Source organism: Octopus sinensis, linkage group LG16, assembly GCF_006345805.1.
Source record: "Octopus sinensis linkage group LG16, ASM634580v1, whole genome shotgun sequence".
Classification (NCBI taxonomy): Eukaryota; Metazoa; Mollusca; class Cephalopoda; order Octopoda; family Octopodidae; genus Octopus; species Octopus sinensis.
In genome coordinates, this window is record NC_043012.1 from 15,427,315 (window position 1) to 15,451,490 (window position 24,176).

General features: G+C 39.0%; 1 protein-coding gene across 1 annotated transcript in view; it reads left to right on the forward strand.

Moving 5' to 3' along the window:
• LOC115220615 (polypeptide N-acetylgalactosaminyltransferase 13-like) overlaps nucleotides 1-17,076 on the forward strand; it is a 35,302-nt gene extending 18,226 nt beyond the window's left edge. The window contains exons 9-11 of the mRNA XM_029790762.2: nucleotides 5,656-5,790; nucleotides 11,313-11,442; nucleotides 16,433-17,076. Coding sequence (XP_029646622.2) covers nucleotides 5,656-5,790; nucleotides 11,313-11,442; nucleotides 16,433-16,446 — 279 coding nt within the window. The 3' untranslated portion in view covers nucleotides 16,447-17,076. The remainder of the gene's footprint in view (nucleotides 1-5,655; nucleotides 5,791-11,312; nucleotides 11,443-16,432) is intronic.
• Nucleotides 17,077-24,176: the final 7,100 nt, after the last annotated feature.

Consider the following 24,176-nt stretch of genomic DNA (forward strand, 5'->3'; position numbering starts at 1 on the left):
TTGTGTATATATATATATATATATATATATATATATAGTAGAAATATGTTACGAAAAGAAAATATAAAATACACTTGGAAATGTAAGGGTAAAATATGAAAAATCAACGAAAATGCATATTGCAAATAGAAAAAGGTTATTTATGACAGGTAACGACAAATATATACATTTAGATTTACTGAGGTAGTAATACGAGTCATAAAAGTCATTATTATGAGATAATTATAAGATGATAATAAAGTAAGAGAACAAAACGAACCAATAGTTTACGCAAAGCTATTCATCGTTTCAACAACACCGGTTAATACACGGTGTCAGTTCCTGAGAAAAAAGATTATTTGTAAGGGAGGTAAGTATTTCTGGATTATTTGTAAGGGAGGTAAGTAGTCCTGGATTTAGAGATGTGAGTGGTGTAGGAAGTGTATAGAGTTTAGTGGTTTCAATTGAAAAGTTAGTGGTGTTCTGTATTGAGTTGTGTGTTCATATTTAGTTGGGGGAGAAATTTATTGATGAAAAATGCCTCTTTATTCAACCTTTGTTGCATTGTGGTGTTCTGTGAACATTGGTAAAAGGGAAATATTTGGAAATTGGGATTAAGATTCCTGGCACATCTTTCTATGTGTTCACTCACCTTTAACTGTCTGTATTGTGGGTGACGGATTTGCTCTTTGTGAATGGTGTTTCTTTGACGGAGCGAAATTCCTGTTTGTCCAATACAGAGTTTACCACATCCTATGCATGTCATGGCATAGATTACATTTGCTGAGGCGCAGGTGAAATTTGATTTGATCTTTAATATTTCTCCTTGTTTGAATTAGAATTCTGAACCCTCCAGAAGGTGGGGGCATGTTCCACAGTTAGAACGTCCACATTTTGTCACTTTTGGCTCAGTTGTTAGTGGGTAAAGTCTATTTTATTCAGCGACTTCGGTTGCTTTTTGCTTTTTATAATTTTATTTGAGCTTAAAATTTCGTTCATTGTTTTGTCTGCTGTGAGGATGGGAAGGTTTTGGGTGATGATGTTGAAGGCTTCGTTGTTTCTGGGGTTATGTGTGGAGATGTATGGGAGTATTTTTAAGTCTTGTTTAGTATTTCGGCTAGTTTTCCTTAATCTTTGTATATCTATTTCCTTAGCTCTTTTGATGCCTTCATTTACTAATGAGATTGGGTAATGTCTTTTAGTTAGTGTAGATCTAAGTTCAAGGAGTCCATGTTCACGAGTGTATGTATCGGAAACTATGGTGCAGATTCTTTTTGCTAGGTTAAAGGGTATGTTGATTTTTATGTGTTTGGGGTGGCAGGAGTTAAATAATAGGTATTGTTTAGAATCTGTGGGTTTATAAAAGATGTCTGTTTCTATGTGGTTGTTAACTGTTATAATTAAGATGTCTATAAAAGGTAGTTGCTTTCTGTTGTGTTCCATAGTGAATTGTATATTGCTGTGTATGTTGTTGAGCATTCTTTTAAAATCAAGGAGTTGATCCATGCTATCTTGCCAAAGTATGAAGCAATCATCTAAATATCTCTTCCAGTTCTCCTTTAAGTAACAATTAAAAGAGGCGCCATATTTTTCTAGTGATATATATATTTATCTGTTTTTGTCCCCGTCACCACTTGACAACCGGTGTTTGTGTGTTATAAAATGCCATCTGAGTGTGTGTGTGTGTGATCACAGAAACCCCAGTTTTCCTTTCAGTGTAGTACTTGCTGTTGATTGAACTGCTAAGTTAAAGGGACCCAAAACATTTTCTAAATGGTATAAACTTAAACGCATACACGGAGGGGTAGTTACATATACGCATGCACACACACACACATCACACACACACACACACACTCACACACACACACACACACACACACACTCTCACTCACTCACTCACTCATTCTCTCTCTCGCACACACTCTCTCATACACACACACTCTCTCATTCACTCACTCTCTTTCTCACACACACACTCACTCTCTCTCTCTCTTACACACACACAAATGTACGTATGTGCGTGTAAGTACATGTATGCGTGTGTGTAAGTACATGCGTGTCAGCGTGTGTGTGTGTGTGTGGTGTGTGTGTGTGTGTGTGTGTGTGTGTGCACGTGTGTACTTTGTAACCACGAGTTTCTCGAAAATGCTTTGTTTTCGCAGAAAAAAAATTTTTAGTTTTGAACTTGCGAACTCACGCTGGTTGGAGATTTATAATAAACTACACAAGTTCTTTTTTACTCTTTCTCTGCGCCTTGACTGGATTATTTCAGAATTTTTTTGTCCTATTTGATTTTTACTACATCTCGTTATATTGCTGTGGATGACCTTTCTATCCGGTTAATGATTTATGTCTGCTGTCTCGTATCACCCAATACAATCCGTTGTCTATTAAAAAGTTTTCAGTTTTCCTCTGTTCAATTGAAGCCTGAATTTCACAATAATTGTCACTGAAAATGGGAGAACGTAACTGGTTGCATAGCTAGACTGCTATTATTTTACTGTTGACATTTCAGTTCTTAAATTTCATGACGCTACCTAATACTATAGATAAGAAAAGTTAGTCTGTGTTGATACATACGATTTATTCGCATTGATATATGTATAATATTTGATGTATATACAACGTCGACAGGCTAAATACTAGGTTTTCATCCGAGATAAAATGTCTAATAGACGTACTGCATTTAAAAGCCCCATGTATATCTGAGAGAGACGAAAATCCGTCCCGACAACGATTTGCGAGAGGGCCAAATGCATTTTTGAATAATGACCATGAACAAGTCGCTGGACTGTGTGTTCTACACGGTCGACCACACATCCTTCTGGAAAATTCTTAGGCTCGCCGGTGCGCCACACACGATCTCCACCCTGTTCCAACAGCTTTATAGCAGTGTCAAGAGATGCGCAAGGGTGAACGGGAAGGACTCTGACTGGTTTCCACATGAATAGCGGGGTTAGACAGGGCTGTGTGCCCCGACCTCTTCTGATTAAATCCAAATGCAATGGTAAGATAAAAACAAAAACCCTTACATCTGTTTAAAATAAAAGTAGCTTCTATAAGTTGGCCACCATCCACCATTGTTCGACCGTGCTCGAGACATTGGAATTTACCGTGCCACGCCAGACCTCACCGTCCATCATAGCATTACGGAGGTCCTGGTGCTGGATGCCTGTATCCCTGGAGATTACATCAGGGTAGGAGAGTGTGCACCCTCTGGTATCACGAGCAGATGGCTTCCAGAAGAGAAGAGTAGAAATCACCTCGTTTTCAGCTCTACAACAATGTCCAACAAACTGGACTCTTCTACCTTTCACAAGAGATGATACGGGTGGTAGTTTCCCATATATTTGTACTTTGGGTGGATGACGCTTCCACGAGAGATTTTGAGCTCTCATGAGAAGGCGAGTGTAAGTTCCATCCAACCGCCTCTCAAGCTTCTATGTTGGCACTAATGCATGACAACAACCGAATAAATGACCAGTGAAAGAGCAAAAGAATTTCCAAGTCTGCACTGAAGTAAATCTCGAACCAAATTATTTCTCAGTCTTTTTGAGGGAATACGAGTTAATATTTTATAATCAAAGGATGAAAAGAAATTCTTCAACTGCTCATCACAAACTTGGTTACATTAGTATTTGTGCAAATAAATTATGCAGACTTATTTCATTTATTTCGGTTACAAGAGGATATTATTACATTTACTACGAGGGACGTTCAATAAGTAATGCCTCTGACCCACTTGCAGTTGTTTGATCGAGCTGAAATTTTGCATGTGCAATTATTTATATCTCTATAAATTAAGTGGCAAACTACAGCTCTGAAATAATTGTGGTTTCTGATTTACAGGTGTTTGAACTGAGTCAAGTGTGAAATGGAGCCTGTTGAGTGGCGAGCAGTGATCCGGTTTTTGTATTTGAAAGGACGCACACCACGGAAGACTTTTGATGAAATGAAAGTAACTTATGGTGATGATGCCCCATCATATGACCTTGTAAAACCCTGGCATATTGAATTCAAACATGGTCGGAACTCTGTGGAAACAGCTCCCAGATCTGGTCACCCCCTTCTGCCATTGATGAGGCATCTGTCCGTCAAGTTGAGGCTGCCATTTTGGAAGATCGACGCATAACTATTCGCCAAACAGCCCATGAGATCAAGATTAATACCGGGTCTGTGGAAACTATCATTCATGACCATCTGCACATGCAAAAGGTGTCTGCCAAATGGATTCCCAGGTTGCTCACACCTTTACAGAAGCAAGAACGCGTCGAGTGCTCGAAGATGAATTTGGAGATGTGCCAAGAAGATGAGTCAAAATTTTTCAAAAGTCTGATTACACAGGATAAAACCTGGGTCCATCACTATGATCCAGAGACCAAAGCCCAGTCAATGCAGTGGAAGCACTGTGACTCACCTCCTCCAAAGAAGGCAAGGGTGCAGCCCTCCGCTGGTAAGGTCATGCTCACAGTCTTCTGGGACCAGGACGGAGTAGTGATGACAGATTTCCTGGTAAAGGGTACCACAATTACAGGAGCCTATTATGCTTCACTTTTGAGGAAATTAAGAGAAGCTATCAAAATCAAGAGGCGGGGCAAGATCAGCAAAGGCATCCTCCTGCTGCAGGACAACGCTGCGGTCCACAACTCGCGTGTCACCAGATCAGAAGCACAGGCATGCGGCTATGAACTCCTCCCCCATCCCCCTACTCTCCTGACCTTGCACCCTCTGATTTTCACCTCTTCCCAGCCATGAAGTTGTTTTTGAAAGGAAAGCATTTCCCAGATGATGCAGCCTTGATTTCTGAAATCACGTCGTGGTTGGAGGACCAAGCTGGGGTCTTCTACAAAAACGGTCTCCAGAGCTGCATCAAATGATGGGAGAAATGCGTAACTCTGGGTGGATTTTATGTAGAAAAAGACTAATATCTGTGCCAAATTTCGTTGCTCTACTGCTATGGGAAGTGGGTCAGGGGCATTACTTATTGAACGCCCCTCGTATCTCTTTATTTTGTTCATCTCACTTGAGATATCGTATAATACTGGCTGATAACTTACTTAATTCAAAGTATGTTTTAAATAAACATGAATATCTATGCAGTTCTTTCTTTCTTTCTCTCTCTCTCTCTCTCTTTCTTTCTCTTTTCTCCTCCCTCTCCCTACGTATTTAGACATACATGTGTGTGTGTGTGTGTGTGTGTGTGTGGTGTGATCACAGAAACCCCATTGTTCCTTTTAGTCTGGTACTTACATTTCGAGATTTTGGAGTCTTTTCTATGATGTGTATTCGCAGTCAGCCACATGTAGGAACGAGATGTAACTGATATTGCGATTAATCACCGAAATGCATAAATTATCCGATGTAAGCAACCGAAGCAGTATTTAATTAAAATAGCAAAAACGTAAAACGTTAATTTCGGCTTCAAAGTGAAATGGGTGATACAGTAAAAGTTTATCGAATTACATCCATCGAAATATCGAATTCACAACGGCGATTGCCATGCATGTATATACGTAAGCATATGTGTGTATGTATGTACGCATATTTATGTGTGTGTGTTTGTTTATATATGTGTGTGTTTGTAGACATGATGCTTAAATGTTTGCATGTATGTATGTATGTACAAAGATATACATACTTTCCATAGCTGACTAAATTTCCTCTTATTTCCAGGGATTCTCTATAACATACGAGAAATGGCTAAGAACCTCTTTAAACTGCATTTCTACAGACTGCGTCTCAAAAACCTATTGTTATGCTGTTGTGGCTGATTGTTTTCTTGGTGTAAGCAATAAGTGGGAACACAAGGTATGTGACCTTCAGAGTAATACGTATACACAAACGAATCAAAGCTATCGTTGAACTGTTTGGATAGTTGTACCTTTGTAATCCTATTCTGGTTGCCTTTCATGTGTCATGATTACAATTTGTTTTTAGGGTGTGTAAAGAGGGAAAGAACCCTCATCTGCAATTTTGATGAAATTCAAATCATAGGTATTCCAGTTCATTACAGAAAATATAACAGAAAAGTCTAATTCTTCAATTGCACGTAACACAGGCAACGCCGGGTATCTCTGCTAGTTGTCTTTAAAACAATTAACAGACATGCATTGTACTTTACACTACTACAATCTGTGCGTAAAAAATGTACAAAAAGTAAATAGCTTATTATGAAAGCAGATACAAAGAAAAAAGGCTGCGATATGAATTGAAATTAAAATAGCCCAGTTGATGATCACGTACTAATATTACTTGGTCTTCCAACCAAAATAATTTTTTTCACAAAATACCTATCTGCTCTCCCTCTCTTCCTCTCCTTCTCCATTTCTCCCTCTCCCCCTCTCTCCTACACATACGCGTGCGCAATTTTTTTCTAGCCTAGTTCCACACTGCTGTAATCGTCAAACCGAGCTGGCTGAATGTTGAATATTGCTTTGCATAATTAACCTTGAACATCAGGTATGTTGTCACAATAGAGCTTTTACCTGTGTATCCATTATGCATTGCTGTTGTCAGGTGGATTCATTCTTTTCTTAGGCCATTTCCACTTAAAGTAACAGGTTGGAATTTCTTGTTATAAGGCTATTATAACTTGGAGTCCGTTATTTGGTAGTGGTGGTGGTGGTGTAGGAGGTAGTGATGAGGTGTGTGCAGTGTAGCTGTTTTGTAGTTGAATAACTTGTGATACCTAGCGTCGCGGTTGGGGGGCGGTCTTTGTTGACTAGTGCTAGGAATTTATTCCATATACGTCATTACGTTTAGGATAAAGAGCAAGTTAAGGAAATATTTCTTCACCTGGTTTTGTTTGAATCATATATATATATATATATATATTATATATATATATATATATATATATATATATATATATATATATATATATATATATATATATATATATATATATATATATATATATATTATATATATATATATATACATATATATGTATATACAAAGATACACACACACACACCACACACACACACACATATATATACATATACATATACATACATACATACATACATACATACATACATACATACATACATACATACATACATATATACATATATACATACATACATATATATATATATGATATCTATATAATACTAAAGTTTGTCTGTCTCTCTGTTTTCCTAATTAAGACGATATATATCACAAACAAAAAAATCATTTCCTTCTTTAAGAAAAAAATTCAAGTTGGAAATTATATATTTTTGTACCACGAGTACTTGATTTTTTTTCTTAAAGGGAAAACTTACCGTTTTATTTAAAACAAAATATTAATCTTTATCATCTTAACCAAAAGGCAGAAAAAACAGACGGAGAGATTCTTCTTATAGACGAAGATCAGTAGCAATTGGAGGAGTTGAATCTTATAAGAATACAAAAACAATCAACAACAAATGGGTTGTACCTTATAACGAAACTCTTTTAAGAGCATTCAAATGCCACTGCAACGTTGAAATCGTTGCCTCAGTGAGTATGTCATCAAGTACACGCTGAAAGGAAATGACCACGCTGCTGTTCAAATAAACAGTGATTACGAAATTAGTCTAAAGAGTAGGTATATTGGACCATCCTAAGTAGTTCCATCCATTTTAGGATTTTCAATTCCTGAAAGAGTACCTGCAATACTGGGACTGCAAGTTCATTTACCAGATGAACAAAGAATATTGCCCAGTAATAATGAGGATACAGCTGTTAAAGAACGACGTATGAGAACAACATTGACAGGACTCTTTTCATTGAGTATCAAAATATTACTTTATGCTGAAGTACCCATGTATTTCACACTGAACAGTAGTAACAAAGAATGGCAAAAAGGGAAAGCGAGGAAAAAAGTTGAAGGCCATTTGAGCATTTTCAAAAAAGAAAAACATTGGTCGTGTTTATGTTGTCACACCAAAGGTAGGATAGCTGTATTATTAGAATCTTATTGTATGATGTTCGAAATAGTATTTTTCCTTTGCTGCCGTGCATTGACATATTCAACTTTGAGTGGTTGTGACCTAACGGGTCACAGGTACATCTAGTATATATACATATATATATATATAATATATATATATATATATATATATATATATAATATATATATATATATATATATATATTATATATATATATATATATATATATATATATAAATAAATATATATGTTTGTATGTATGTATGTATGTATGTATGTATGTATGTATGTATGTATGTATGTATGTATATATATGACACACACACACACACACACACACAACACACACACACACACACACACACACACACACACACACACACACACATATATATATATATATATATACGTACAGGGTGACCCACAGAGATTTACCCATTGATATTTCTTAATCATTCAAAACAAACATAAGGTAGGATAACGAAATTTGGCACACACGTTCTAACGTAAATTGTTAATACATTGCATGTAATTACCTTTCGCCTTCATCGTAGGCTACAAGCGTGTGGTCACTGAGTTACATGAGCTTCGTACCAACTCTTCATCCAACTTGACCTATGAAAACAGAAGGGTTTTTTTTTCAGATCTGACACATTTGAATAGGAGCGAGCAGAAACACTACTCTCTAAGATGGACCAGATAATAACATCCTTGGGATTGATGTTTTGACTTGATGGAGGCCATGTCTTGTTCCAAAAATTGCTGAAATGCTCTTTGCACCACTTCTGTATCAAATTAGATATGTTGGCCGGATCCCCGTCTTGAGTAAAGATGTAATGGCCACCAAAAGTTTCTGTGACCCAGGGTGACACTTTCTCATCCAACATTTCCACATAGACTTCAATGTTGACCTTGACGCCAGCATCGATTAAAGTCAAGGGAGATTTGGACACATCAGATGCAATTGCGGCCAACACCATGAATAAAACTGGCTTCTGACGGCGTAAATGACCCCTGCTACTTTCGGGCAAGTCTCCTGAATTACCTGCATAAATCCTGTCATTCTACCTGTTGGTAACTGCCTCCATGGTGAAAATCTCGTCGGATCAGATCAACACTTTGTTAGCGGCGCGCTTCATCTCAGCTAACATGGTTTTACCCCTGCCGAGCCGTTACTTATTGGAAGCTGCTGAAAGTGACTGCCGGGATTGTCTCTTGTATGCAGTTAGCTTTAAATCATCTTTAAAAATCCTATGCATTGACGATTTCGAAATATCAAGAGCTTTTGCAGTTTTTCTTGCACTCCTGTGGGGATTTCGGGGAGTCAACAGTTTGTTTGGTACGAATTGATTCTCCCCTACCATGAATTGGCTTGCTAGAGGTAGTAGCGGACTCCATATATCGATCCCAGGTATTGAACGCTTCTTTACGGCACACATTCAACTGTTTTGTTATGTCCTTGTTACTCGCACCAGCTGTTTTTTAAAGCAACAATCTGGTCACTTTTTGCATTTGACACCATGTTTGTTTACAAGCCTGTTATAGATGAACGAAACAATAGACGCATGAACAAAAGACATATGCAAAGGATGGATCAAGTTTAAGGTTGACCCCCTCCAGGAGAAGTAACCAGCAGAACGAGAAGGAGGACGGTGGTATACAGAACGCTGTCTATAACCAATAAGAAAAAAGAGATGGCATCAGAGGAAGCCATTGAGAAATGTATGGAAGAGGTGAAGAGTACTGTGACATTCTACACTAGAAGGAGAAGATATGGCACAGTGGAGGTGGGGTTTGTCACCGAAGAAGAGGCAATAAATCACTCCACTCTGCCGCTGAGATCACAAGAATGGGTGCTCCTGCCGACCTATTGCGGCAAAAGTGTTGCAAGAATTAGGATCAATAGGGTGCCACCTGAAATCGAAGAAGCGTGGCTGGTGACAGCCGTGATGTACGGAACCAATGACGACGCAAGGTTAATCCAAGTTGCAAGAACGAAGGAAATGAATTGCTGGGGCTACGGCCTGGAAATGGTTATCTAGGCCACCCAGCAAGACTTGAATGAAATAGCAGAAGAGGTACTGTTGCCTGAAGATACAAAATTGAGAGTAGTGGTAGAGGCAAGACCGCCCACCTACTACCATTGTGGAGAAAAGGGGCACATTAAAATAAAGTGCCCCCAGATTAGCAATGAAACCACAGGGAACCAGGAAGAACAAAGTAGGAGTACCATATCGGTAGCTTGAGCCCAGGTGGAGGGTATGGAAGATACAGAGGAGGAGTGATTCACCGAAGTATCGAAAAGGAAAAGAAAGGAAACGTTGAATACACCCCCCACAAAAGTACAAAGGCGAAGAGGAAGAATAGCAAAACAGAGGAAATTATACAGCAAGCACACAACATATAAGGTACGCCCACACAGCATACATCACCACCAGTAACACTCCAAAAAAGGAAACCGCCTCAGATAGTCCGACTTTACCTCGTAGACAAGTAGGCACAAGCAGAGACAGGCATAATACACAGTCCCGCAAAAGTCCCCCCCTAAAAACAAAGCATGCATGATGACATATACTAAAAGCACGTCAATTGAACGAAAAATCACCAAGTTCAAATCGGGGATTAGAGTTAAATTGCCGGCAGAAAAATACACAGAAAACAGAGAATGCATACTGATAGACAGGGATTCACTGTGAAATGGTGGTAACACACGGCGTTTAGATTAGAATATGCAGGCCATTGAGGGAATTGTTCAGTTCGAACATTGACCAGTTAGGACCAGAGGTGGAGTATGATAGCCTACCTCCAGTCGTAGACGATGAAGAATTAACACCATATATAAACTGGTGAAAAAAATGTAAGTAAATTTTAATATTATATTTAAAAAAACAAAGAGAAAAATGTTATAACATTAAACACAGTCAAAGGTAACCACCCGAAAGTGGGGCTCGAGTAGCCATTGCATCCTCATTATATTATAATTCCATTTTCATTCATCCATCTATGTTTCATGTCCCCGCTTTGTATTTCTATTGTCTGTCCTTGTGCTGTCCCCTCTGTGTAGGGCCCTGGTGGTCAATAAAGAAAGAGAGTGGCCGTTAATCCCGGGAATCCGTAAGGTGTCATTTCGGTAGTTTTGTCGGAATATCGTTTGTTGGTTTGTGTAGAGTTTGTTGGATTGTTACGTTGTTGTTACCCTACTTGATTATATATTTTATTGTTACTACACGGTTATAGTGTAAACAAGCATCGTCATAAATAGTGGCGATACGTTACAATAATTACAATAATTACCATAAATAAAAAGAAGTAAAAACTCTATAAACGCCATATACCTACCCATTTTTATTTGACCAATAGATTAACACATTACATTATTGCATTTCTAATAGTTTCATTTCATTGCAGGATGGATTTGTGAAACATTTAAACACTGGATTGTGTCTTGATTTAGAGAAAAATTTTGTCGCTATTCTTCAACCTTGTAACAGCAAGCAAGCTACACAGCAATGGAGTTTCATACAGATCCCCATAGATCGTAAATAATCTTTTAAATTTATAAAACAAATACGTATTTAGTTATTATATATATACAGTGGCGGCCAAAATGTTCAGAACGGCATTGTTTTCGTCAGAAAAGTAGATATAATTTTTTATCAAAGTTGTTTTATATTCTATAAGTTTCACAGACAATAAATACGATATTATTTGTTATTGCCTGAGATTTTGGTGTAATTTGAGAGGATAATACAAAAGTTATGGATGATTTAGTGATTTACTGCAAAACCCATGGCGGCCAAAATGAATGTTTATTTCACATGGATACCTGCTACCATTTTATATATTTTACATATTTCATGATTAATCATTTAAGGTTTTCCTCACGTTATATTAGACAATAATAAAGCGGCGAGCTGGCAGAAACGTTAGCACGTCGGGCGAAATGCTTAGCAGTATTTCGTCTGCCGTTACGTTCTGAGTTCAAATTCCGCCGAGGTCGACTTTGCCTTTCATCCTTTCGGGGTCGATTAAATAAGTACCAGTTACGCACTGGGGTCGATATAATCGACTTAATCCGTTTGTCTGTCCTTGTTTGTCCTCTCTGTGTTTAGCCCCTTGTGGGTAGTAAAGAAATAGTTATATTAGACAATAAAGTTGGCCTTAGCCTTTGAGTCTGCAATGTTAAGTAGATAAAAGATAAAACTTCCTGAACTAGGAATCAATATTTTGCTGTAAGGTGAATAGTCTTGTAGAAATACATGTCCTGCCTGGAGATTAAAGTACATATACCGCAGTATCCTGTCTACGCTGTGAAATTACTTTTAGCGTGCCGTCTACCTTTTCTTACCGTTTTACACTTTAGCGTGCCATCTACCTCCACTATAAGAACTTTATACTACAGGATGATAAGAACAAATTGAATAATGTCAAATTATTCTTTCCTGCTGAGGGTTACAGTCCAAATCAATGACTGATACAAAGTCGCAGCCAGACATAGAGTGGTGTGGTGGTGAAACAATAGGGTTAACAGAGCCTTAAATGCGGCAGACTGCCTTGGAAAGACTTGTAGAATAAGGGCAGCAGAGAAGCTAGAAGGGAAATTATACATGTTTAATTAGCAAGGAAAAAAAGCAGAAAAGAGGTTAGCCAATGTTTTACAGAGTGTGGTATAACAGGTTGCAAGACAACATGTTTAATTAGCAAAGAAAAAAGCAGAAAAGAGGTTAGCTAATATTTTACAGCGTGTGGTAGACCAGGTTGCAAGATAACATATCACAAACTGTAGAGATGTTGTGGGTGAGAAGTGTATTGAGAAGGTTAATAGCACCCTTGCACTTGGTGATTCTAATAAAAAGGAAAAGGTGCATGGAAGAGCTACAATGAAATGTTGTTAAATGTGGAGAATGCCTGGAAGAAAAGGAATCTTACCAACGCAAACTCATCAAACCTTTGAAGACTGTGCTTCAGAATGACGCAGATTAATAATTGAAACGGATAAAAGATCAAAGATCAGAGATAAAACAATAAGTGGTGATAACAAATGTGAGAAAAGAAGATATTTAAGCGAAGTGAACCAGTTCAACAGTTTGTGTGAGACATTGTGTCTGCAATCATCGCTAAGTAGATTCTAGCAGCTACTTAGCATAAGCTGTGTCATGACTATTGACGTCGTCATCACCGTGGTGACATCCTGTAAACGTGGGAAATTAGTTCCTTGGAGTGGCTGTGTGGTAAGTAGTTTGCTTACCAACCACATGGTTCCGGGTTCAATCCCACTGCGTGGCATCATAGCCTCGGGCCGACCAAAGCCTTGTGAGTGGATTTGGTAGACGGAAACTGAAAGAAGCCCTTCGTATATATGTATATATATATATGTATGTGTTTATATATGTTTGTGTGTCTGTGTTTGTCCCCCCAACATCGCTTGAGAACCGATGGGGGTGTGTTTAAGTCCCCGTAACGTAGCGGTTCGGCAAAAGAGACCGATAGAATAAGTACTAGGCTTCCAAAGAATAAGTCCTGGGGTCGATTTGCTCGACTAAAGGCGGTGCTCCAGCATGGTCACAGTCAAATGACTGGAACAAGTATAAGAGAATAAAAGCGAATTAAAGACAGGATCCTATTTCTGGTATTGTTAATTTTACATGTGAAAACGATTCCTAGACTGTGAGTTGGTGTTTGAAACTCTACCAAATATTCCTCCCGTATATGTTTTGTTGTATCCGGGTGGGTCATTATGCCAATAATGACCCTCCCGAGATACAACAAAATATGCTTCAACAAGTGAGTTCACATGAAGAATTTTGCAAGCCATATACACGCACGCACACGCGCACACGCACACACACGCACACACACACACACACACACACACACACACACACACACACACACACACACACACACACACGTATCGCCTGACATCCCAAACCTTTGTCAGCTTTTTCGTTAGGCTCAGTTCTAAAATCAGCCTTTACAACTTCGACGGATATTTGTCCTCATCTTCTTTGTTGTTAACACAATATTTCGGCTGATATACCTTCCAGCCTTCATCAGGTGTCTTGGGGGAAATTTCGAACCTGGGTTCTCATTCCTAAGGTATTTTTCGACGTTATTATTACTATTGTTGTTGTTGTTGTTGTTGTTGTTGCTGTTGTTGTTCAGGTCACTGCTTGGAATCGAACTCGGAATCTTGGGGTTAGTAGCCACTACGCCATATACCGACGGGCAAGCCTACGGGCATATGGCGTAGTGGTCAAGAGCGCTGGCTACTAACCCAAGATTCCGAGTTCGATTACAAGCATTGACCTGAACAACAGCAGCAGCAGCAGCAGCAGCAGCAGCAGCAGCAGCAGCAACAACAACAACAACAACAACAACAACAACAACAACAACAACAACAACAACAACAACAACAACAACAACAACAACAATAATAATAACAACAATAACATCGAAAAAATACCTTAGAAATGAGAACCCAGGTTCGAAATTTCCCCAAGACATCTGAAGAAGGCTGCAGGGTATATCAGCCGAAACGTTGTGTTAACAACAAACAAGATGAGGACAAATATCCGTCTAATGTAAATAATGTAAATAATGTACATAATTCCTCATCTCTTAAATATAGAACTTTACAATTTCGCCACCTGTCTTCCTGGGTTTCCCTCATCCCCAAGTTGAAAAAAACATTCACTGATCAGCACTTCTTTATAGTGCTTGTCTCGTCCTCACACATCACATGTCCATAACAGCGCAGTGTTCTTTCTTGAACATTGCATCTGATTCCTCTTATGTCTATTCCTCTTTTTCTCTTAGCACATTTGTACGTCTTTCATGCATATCAATGGAGTATATCAATGGAGCATGTTCATTTAGTTTACCCTCAATTTTCTTACGTCTTCTGCGTTCAAGGCACAGGTATCTCTACCATGCAGCATTACAGTAATAAAACAGCAACATGTAGTTTGCCCTTCACTGTATGGGAAAAGACTTTTGTTGGCAACACTGCTTGCAGCTCCCAGAGCTTTCTCCGACTCGTTCTCACCCTCGCTAATAAATCGGAGCAACCAACTCCCTTGCTAATTACATCTCCTAGATAACAGAAGCTATCAACTAGTGAATCACTTGCACTATTTCCAGTGTGCTTCTACGTACAGCTCCAATGCATCTTTTATGTATAGAACTTACACTCTCTGGTAATCTACCTGCGATTCTGCTACACGTCTTGTATCAAGCTGAGTAAAAAATAAGCAACGTTTTAAAACACGAAATTCATCACAATATATTTCAACAATGTGGAAATTTTATTCATCACAGTAAGTACCATTACAATCAACACATTTTTTGCTAATGAGTTACAAGTTTATTTATTCTGGTAACATGAAGCTAATGGACTCTTTCGGCATCGGTTTGACTTTTTAAACTCATTCTCTCGCAGGAAACCATCAAAGTGCTTGAAAAACTGGTAGTAGATAGGAGAATGGGCTGGAGAATATGCTGGGTGGGGAAGGGCTTCATAGCCAAATTCCCTCAACTTCTGGAGTGTCATTAGTGAAACGTGTGGTTAAGCATTGTCATGAAGAATGATCGACCCTCTTCTGTTGACCCTTATGGGACGGAGGAGCAGCAATTTTTCGTTCATTTTGGCAATTTCATGGCAATATGTTTTTGCAGTAATGGTTTTTCCAGGTTTTAAGAAGTTATAGCGGATGAGTCCAGTAGTACACCACCAAACAGTCACCATAACCTTTTTTTGAAGAGCTCGGGTTTAGGGAAGGTTTTCAGTGCTTCATTTTGGTACAACCATTGCGAAAAAAGTTTTTTTTTTATTATTGTACAGAATCCACTTTTCATCGCAAGTTACAATACGGTCGAGAAATGGATCGGTCTGGTTACGGAGAAGAAGCGACGAGCAAATTTCATACCTGCGCATTTTCTTATTTTCATTCAAATTGTGTGGCACCCATTTGTCATGTTTTTTAAAATTTTCCAATTGCATGCAAATGGTTGCAGGCAGTTTTCTGGGTATGCAAATGGTTGCAGGCAGTTTTCTGACTAACTGGAGGCCCTTTTGCCAGTTCTCGAGTGGTTTTACATGGATCTTTCTCAATGACGGTCTTTAATTGACTGTCATCGATCACAGATGGGTGTCCACTACACTCACGATCTTCAAGGTTCAGGTCTCCACTGCGAAATAATTTAAACCATTTTCGAGCTGACCACTCACTGGTCGTTTCCTCATCAAACGTTTCGTTGATATCGCGAGCAGTTTCAACTGCTTTTCGTCCTTTTTTGAAGTTGAATAGCAAAATTGCTCAAATATCGCACTTTGACAGTTCTATTTCAGGTGATTGCAACAACGGTGAAAAAGAAATATCGTTGTGAATTTATTGATGCATTTGGGCAGGTCTATTTCTGTTTTATCAGACAATTACAAAAAACCTGTTTTTTTTTGTTTTTGCTGGAATATGCTTGTTGTTGTTGCTGTTGTTGTTGTTGTTCTTCTTCTTCTTATCATTATTAAGGCAAGAGAATATGATTTGAGGAAGTTTAACGAAGTAGAGGCTCCCTTATTGACTCGTGTTGTTCGTAAAGAAGGTGCTGACGGAGATCGTCGCGATGACACTGATGATGATGTGTGATGCTGATACCGGTGCCGATAGTTATGGCAAGACGGTGGTGCTTGTGGTGAGAGGGAGTCTATGTTAATGTCTGATGTTTTGCGGTAACAGTATTTGCTGTAATGGTGAATGGGAGGTATTTGCGTAAGTCATACAATTATTTCCAATGTTTGTCACGAATACACACTCTCATTGTCCATAAACAAACAGTGTTGGTGTTGAATACCAAAATTCAATGTTTAAAAGTGAGCGTTGATCCTTCTGTATATATGTATTACGCGTGTACTTATTTATGTACGTTTGTATGTGTGTCTATGTATAAGTCTTTCTCTGTACGTGTATACATCTGCCTCTCAGCCGCTTTGTGAGTACAAATGCTTGTATTTATGTATATATGCTTGTATATGTGTGTATGCATTCGTGCATGTATGTTTCCTGGTATTGGTCATAGTTTTGCACTCAAGTGACTGAAAGTTTGTAGAAGAGGACTTCTTTTTCAAGAATCTCATGAGCAGCGTGTTTTTTTCTTCTGAAATTTCATCTTAGTTCTTGACTGAAAAATCTAAAACGATTTGGCACGGAGAAAAACTGCTGAAAAGAAAAGTAATTCATTTAGAATAATTAGAAATTATTACAATATATATATACATACATATATATATATATACATACATATATATATATATATATATATATACATATATATATATATATATATATATTATATATATATATATATATATATATATATATATATATATATATATATATATATATATATTTGAGTAGTAGAATGAATTATCTTGTTATGGATAATTCGGTTAACCGATACCTGGGTAGCAAATTCACATCAGAGAAGACATGTTTGAAGTTACGTGCTTTCGTGTGGAAATTTCTATGTTTTTTTTAATAATATAAATATATGAGAGAATGGAGTTGAACGACGAATTAACAAAATTCCTTTATTTTCGACATATGTTTCGAAGGCTGCATATTCCTAATTGCGAAGGAATAAGGAGTATATTATGCCGCTTTCTCATCAGGAAAAGCAAGGAACTTATGTCAACATCAAGATGCACAAAAAACTTTTAGATGACTGCTCACACGGAGCCCATAGCGATAATGAGTGTCTCTTTAAAAAATTCCTTAATAAGAAGTGACGTCAAAATGGTTGGATGTAGAAAATTCTTGAAGGTTCTAAAGGTTCAAGGGTTCAAACGGAGTAGGAGAAGAGAGGCATAAGAATAGGCGGGCTTTTTCGAATTGCATTTCTGTAGCAACGTGCTTATTCAGAATAAAAATTCAGTATTGAATATACTCCGGTGAAATTTATAATTTAAAGATAGAATAAAATCTTCATAAGAAATTATCAAGTAGTAAAAAGCCCGCCATTTACATAGATGTATAAGGGGTGAACAGTTCTATATGCTACGTTGGATACGATGGTTGTTCGCCTGGTATGTTGATTTTGTTCATTCGTTATAAATCTTGAATCATGCTGGCACCGATGAGTAAAGGACGCAACCACTGCGTTGATTACGAAATCACTGGTGATCTGCAGCTAAATTCTGTTTTTAAATGACTTGCTTCGAGACTTGCATTCGGTACAATATGTTTATTTTGGTAGTTTTGACTTTAAGAGTCCCTCCTAGCGTGCGGCATTTATGTGTAATAATGCCCTCTATATAATATAATATATATATATATATATATATATATATACATACATTCATACATACATACATATATATATCATCATCTTCATCATCATCATCATTTAACGTCCGCTTTCCATGCTAGCATGGGTTGGACGGTTCAACTGGGGTCTGGGGAGCCCGAAAGCTGCACCAGTCCAGTCAGATCTGGCAGTGTTTCTACAGCTGGATGCCCTTCCTAACGCCAACCACTCCGAGAGTGTAGTGGGTGATTTTATGTGCCACCGACACAGGTGCCAGACGAGGCTGGCAAACGGCCACGCTCGGATGGTGTTTTTTATGTGCCACCGACACAGGTGCCAGACGAGGCTGGCAGACGGCCACGCTCGGATGGTGTTTTTATGTGCCACCGACACAGGTGCCAGATGAGGCTGGCAAACGGCCACGATCGGATGGTGCTTGTTACGTGCCCACAGCACGGAGGCCAGTCGATGCGGTACTGGCTATGGCCACGTTCGGATGGTTTTCTTGTGTGCCACGTGCCACCGGCACTGGTACCCCAAAGATACAAATTCCATTGATGTTCATCTATTTTGATTTGTTTTGATTTGATTTTCACTTGCCTCAACAGGTCTTCACAAGTGTCACAAGAAGGAAGGTATGCACAGGTGGACTGACTACGTCCCAGGTAGGGGCCATGGGTTATGGCCTGACTAGTCTTGCCGGGTCTTCATATATATATATATATATATATATATATATATTACTTATTATATTTATCATTCTTTATACTTTTTTAAAAAATAAAATTTAAATTTTATATATATTATATTAATTATATTTATATTATTTGTTATTTATGTATTGGTTTATGTCTATCACTGTTTGAGTTGCCTAATAGTGGTTTTATCTCTAATTCATATTTTATATATATATATATATATATGTAGGGAATATATGAAAACAAAAGTCAAGAATCCTGCACATGGAAAGTTCATAATAATTGCGATACAAATGAGCACAGTCAATGGCAGGGCCGACTCAAGCTACCGGCAACTCGGCCAGTTTCCCGGGGTGTCATGTGCTTCTTAGTCTACAATTTTAGTTTTTCTCCTCGTGAAAGTTTTAAAAAATTATGCTTGTAAGGGCGTCGAAGTTCAGCTTGCCCGGGGTGCCAGCAACCCTAGGGCCGGTTCTGGTCAATGACAGGCAGAAAAGAAGTTCATAGTACCGACAAGACACAGCGTGGTAGTTATATCGATATTGTTGCAGACAAAATCCTTGGAAGTTATAGAAACAAAGAATGCCCTTCTGAAGACAGAACTGGTTTCAACAAAATTTCGGCTCAATCAACATGTAGAATACTGCTCTAATTTCGCAAGCATTCTAAAGACGGTTGTATAGGAATGCCAGCACATCATATAAGTGCACAATAAATAGATAAACAAATGTAAAATTTCAGAATTCTACTCTTGCTTTCTTCTCGGAAAACAAGCTCCCTCAAAAGTATACTATATTAATTTATATAATTAATACGAAAGACTATCAAGACCAAATGACCAGGAAAACTGACGAAAAGGGTTTTGTTTCATGAGGACAATGCTCCGGCAAGTTCTTGGTTTCAATGGCTGTTGTGCATGACTGTGGTTTTGAACTGGTTGCTCGCCGTCCTTATTCTCTTGGTTTGGTCCCATCTGACTCTCATTGGTTCCCCAATATGAAAAACAAACAAACAAACAAACAAAAAACACTTGGCTGGGAAGCAGTATTGCAGTGATGTCGACGTCGTATCTGCTTGTTGATGACTTTTTTGACTAACAAAATGGAGGTTTCTTCGCCAATGGGATCCAAGCACTGCAACACCAATGGAAGAAGTTTGTGGACTGTAAGAGGACTATGCTGAAAAATAAACCTCATTTTGTCACATTCCAGGGAGCTTTCCATCCGACCTTCGTACTTGAATGGAGAGAAGGCGATAAGCAATGTTTTTAGTTTTTTTTTCTGTTAGAAACTAAAGTGAAGAAATTTCAGTAAAATGTCACATATACTACGACCTTCAAAACAGGTCCTCTTATGCAAACCTCTCGTTACCTAGATGTTAAACTGTGGACTACAGCTAAGAACAAACATACATACATATATAGACGCATGCACGCACACACACACATACATACATACATGCATACATACATACATACATACATACATACACACACACATGCATGCATGCATACATACACACACACATACATACATACATACATACATGCATACATACATACATACATACATACATAGCACATTCGGAAACACAGAGGCAGACCAACATTTACTTTTACGTATTAAGGCTGAGTATTCAAGACGCTGTGGTGGTCGATATATCAACACAACATTTCCGACATTGTTTATTTATGGACAACGAAAGTTGTATTCGTGACAAACATGGCGAATACTTGTATAGTTTACCCAAACACCTTCCATTCACCACCACTGAAACCACCGTTATGTCACTTTCTCCATCCCCACAACCATCATCACACCACCAATACCGCCGCCAGCATTTCTAGTCTGCTCGCCACCATCACCGTCACCACCTTTATTACCAACATGAACCAATAAGGAATGCTCTTCACAATCACTCAAATTGCTAGAAATAGCAGCAAAAGTATTTCTCATATCACATTGTAACACACATTAAACAGGCAAAACTTTTGAAAAATGTAGCTCTAGATACACTATTCCTGAAAATAAAGAAGAGCTGACATCTGAAACAGCTTTAATTACAGGTCTAATCAATTCGGTGCTAATGAACGGTAAATCTACAGCGTTGTTATTATACTTCACAGAGTCAGCATGAAACGTGTTTCTATTGACGTAATCTTGTTGAATCAAAGCTGATGTCAGACTGGTCTTAATTATTTCCACAAGTAAAGGATGTAACCAGCAATATACACACAAAGGGCTTGTAGCGCAGGTGAAGGGAAATGAGATTGGAGAGGCAGGTTTTGTCTTGTGAAAGTTTAAAAAAAAGGTGGGTGAATGTAGCAAAGATGGTGCGTGCGAGCGACGAAATCACTTTGAGCATGATCCTGTAAATCGCAAAAAGAGAGAGAGAGAGATAGCACTTTGCTCTCATGTGTTTATTCCCTCCCTGCTTGAAGTTACCGTGTTCTTTTCTGTAGGCTTTTCTTTCCACGGATAAACCTAATTTTGTTTCTTACATATAAAAAATTTCTTCTGTGATACACGATCCCTTTTGATCGCCCCCCCACCATCCCTTTTGATCGGAATTTTACTTTTTTCTCTTTTTCACCCCTTTTTCTTTTTCATTTACGAAAAGAAAAGCTCTACATTTGTATTTGTCCCCTCTGTGTTCATCCCTGTGTGACCAATAAAGAAAGTTGTCTGTCTGTCTATCTATCTATCTATCTTCCCCGGTGCGGTTGGTAAATGCCAGAAATACCTTTCGAAAAAACTTTATTGGGATCTCCTCGACGACAAACCGAAGGAGGAGAAACCAAAAACTTTCGAGCAGTAACTAACTCTGTTCCTTTCATTTGTGTTTTAACTCACTAAGATTATGATCAAGATTGGTTGTGTGAATGCCTCTTAATTGACATAAAATCACGCAAGTTAGAAATCATAGCCATAAATGAGACCAAATTCCATAATTCACGGGCCCTAAAGTCCATGTTTGGCGGACAGTTTAATATTTATTTTTCTCCCTGTCTGCCGAGAATGGGTGGTAGTGGCACGGCGGTACTTTTTCGCAAGTGTTTGGATCTCGAAGTAAAGACAATATTCGTAGACCCGGAGGGTAGACTGGTCGTCCTGTATGTCGATGGCAGTAATGGGTGCACTTTTCGACTCGTATCAGTCTACGCACAGCCTTTAACAGGTCGGCCGGATTTCTTTCGACGTCTAGAAGTATTCCTAGGAACGTTTCGTCCTTTACTTTTAGTGGGTGATTGGAATGCTACCGCGGACACTCATCTAGACTATGTGGGCAGAGATAGGAATAGACGAGGATGCAAATGCCTCAGAAACCTGCTCAGATGCTTTCAACTGTCTGATAAGTACCGACTTGACCACCCGAATACGCCAACGTGGACATGGAGCAACCGCATCGGGTCGTTGAGATCGTATCTAGATAGGATACTGTGTAGGACACTAGATAGAGATAGCGTAAGGTGTCCACAATTCCATATAATCAGCTACACGGATCACAAACTTGTAACGTGTATGCTAGAATTAGATAAGACACATAGGCAGGGTCCCGGGTACTGGAAACTAAACGCGTCTTTCCCGTCGAGACAGGTTTTTCAGAGACGAGATTAGCACGCTAGTAAAGAGGGCTTTGACGGGAGCCATCATCAAAACCAAATGGTGGTTTGCCCTCAAGAGAGCAATAAAAGAAGCGATTAGGTATAGCAAAGCACTAGCTATAGATAGAAACAGAGTAGAGGGTGACCAAGTTAAGAAGCTAGAAGAGGCGATAAGAAGTGACATTGTATCCGACGTTTTGGCGGTGCAGTTGGACCTCGACCAACACTTCAACACCAAACACGAAGGGTGTGTTGTCAGAGCTAGGATGCGTGCTCTAAGGAACGAAAGTGTTGGAGCCGTGCGGGATGCGGAGGCGCAATAGGGCAACAGACCACCATTCGGTCTCTGGTAGATGAACAGGGGCGCAAATAACTTGGGCCAAGTAAAATGTGTGAGGCCTTTCAACAGCATTTTGCCCGACTGTTTGGGACACGTGGCGAGCGAAAACGCAGGGTGGACTTCAGTGCCTACCTGCACAGCCTGCCACGACTCTCGACAAGAGAGGCAAGGTACAGCGAAGGTGGAATCACAGCGGCAGAAGTGCGGGACGCAATGGCAGAATGCTCGAAGGACAAATCGCCGGGTTTGGATGGTCTACTCCATGAGCTATACAGTTGTATGCCAGACTTGTTTGGAGACGTCTTGCAGCAGTGTACTGCAACTGGCAGCAAAACGGGAGCATTCCCGCTTTTGTGAGCCGAGGAGCCGTAACGCTGCTGAAGAAAGATCCAGACAAGAGGGACGTCATAAATAACTTTACGCCTATCAGTCTGCTCAATGCAGATTTCAAAATTTTGGCCAAGGAGTTAGTCAAGAGGTTGGCGCTTGTCATCAAGAAACTGGTCGACAAGGTGCAAACATGCGCCGTGCCGGAGCATCCATGACAACCTCCATTTGATGCGCTACATCATAGACAGGTGTGCGTATGGGCAAGTGTGTGTGTGTGGATTTCTATACCTGTACATGCATGGTTGCATATATATATGCATCTATTTGACATATGTGTGGGTGCGCATGTGTGTTTTATGTGAGTCTGAGTGAACATATGCATATAGGCACATGCACATGGGTGTGCCTGTGTGCATGTGTATGCATGTAAATGCACGCGCACGCGATTGCTATGAGCTTTCTAACTCCTTTACCTTTTACTTTTTACTTCCTCTCCCTCGGTTTTTTCCCTCAGTTAATGGCCATTCTAATAGCTCTTTTGTCTTAATAACAGTCATTTGCATCGTAATTTCCCTTTGTTTAACGGTCATTTTCACTGCATATTTTAATTGCCTCGATAACTGAAGAGATGCCGGTGCAGGTTTCCGCCTTGACATCCGATGGAGGATGAGGAGCTACAGACCTCGGAAATAGAAGGTAGCTGGAAATTCCTACGGGACAGCTTACTGAGTGCAGTATGTGGGTATGCTGAAAATTTCCTGGCTTTGTATAACAGAAAATATAAGAGGATCAGTTAATTATGATTATATTCAACACATTATCCTCCCAGATTCACACACTTATTGCAGTGATCCTTCAGTTTTTCTAAGCCCTGTAAAAGAACTCGGGAGGTTGGGCCTCCAACCAGGCCTTTTGCAATACCCTTAAAGCCAGAAACTTTTCAGCACACCCTCATATGTTTATATATATATATATATATATATATATATAAATGAGGG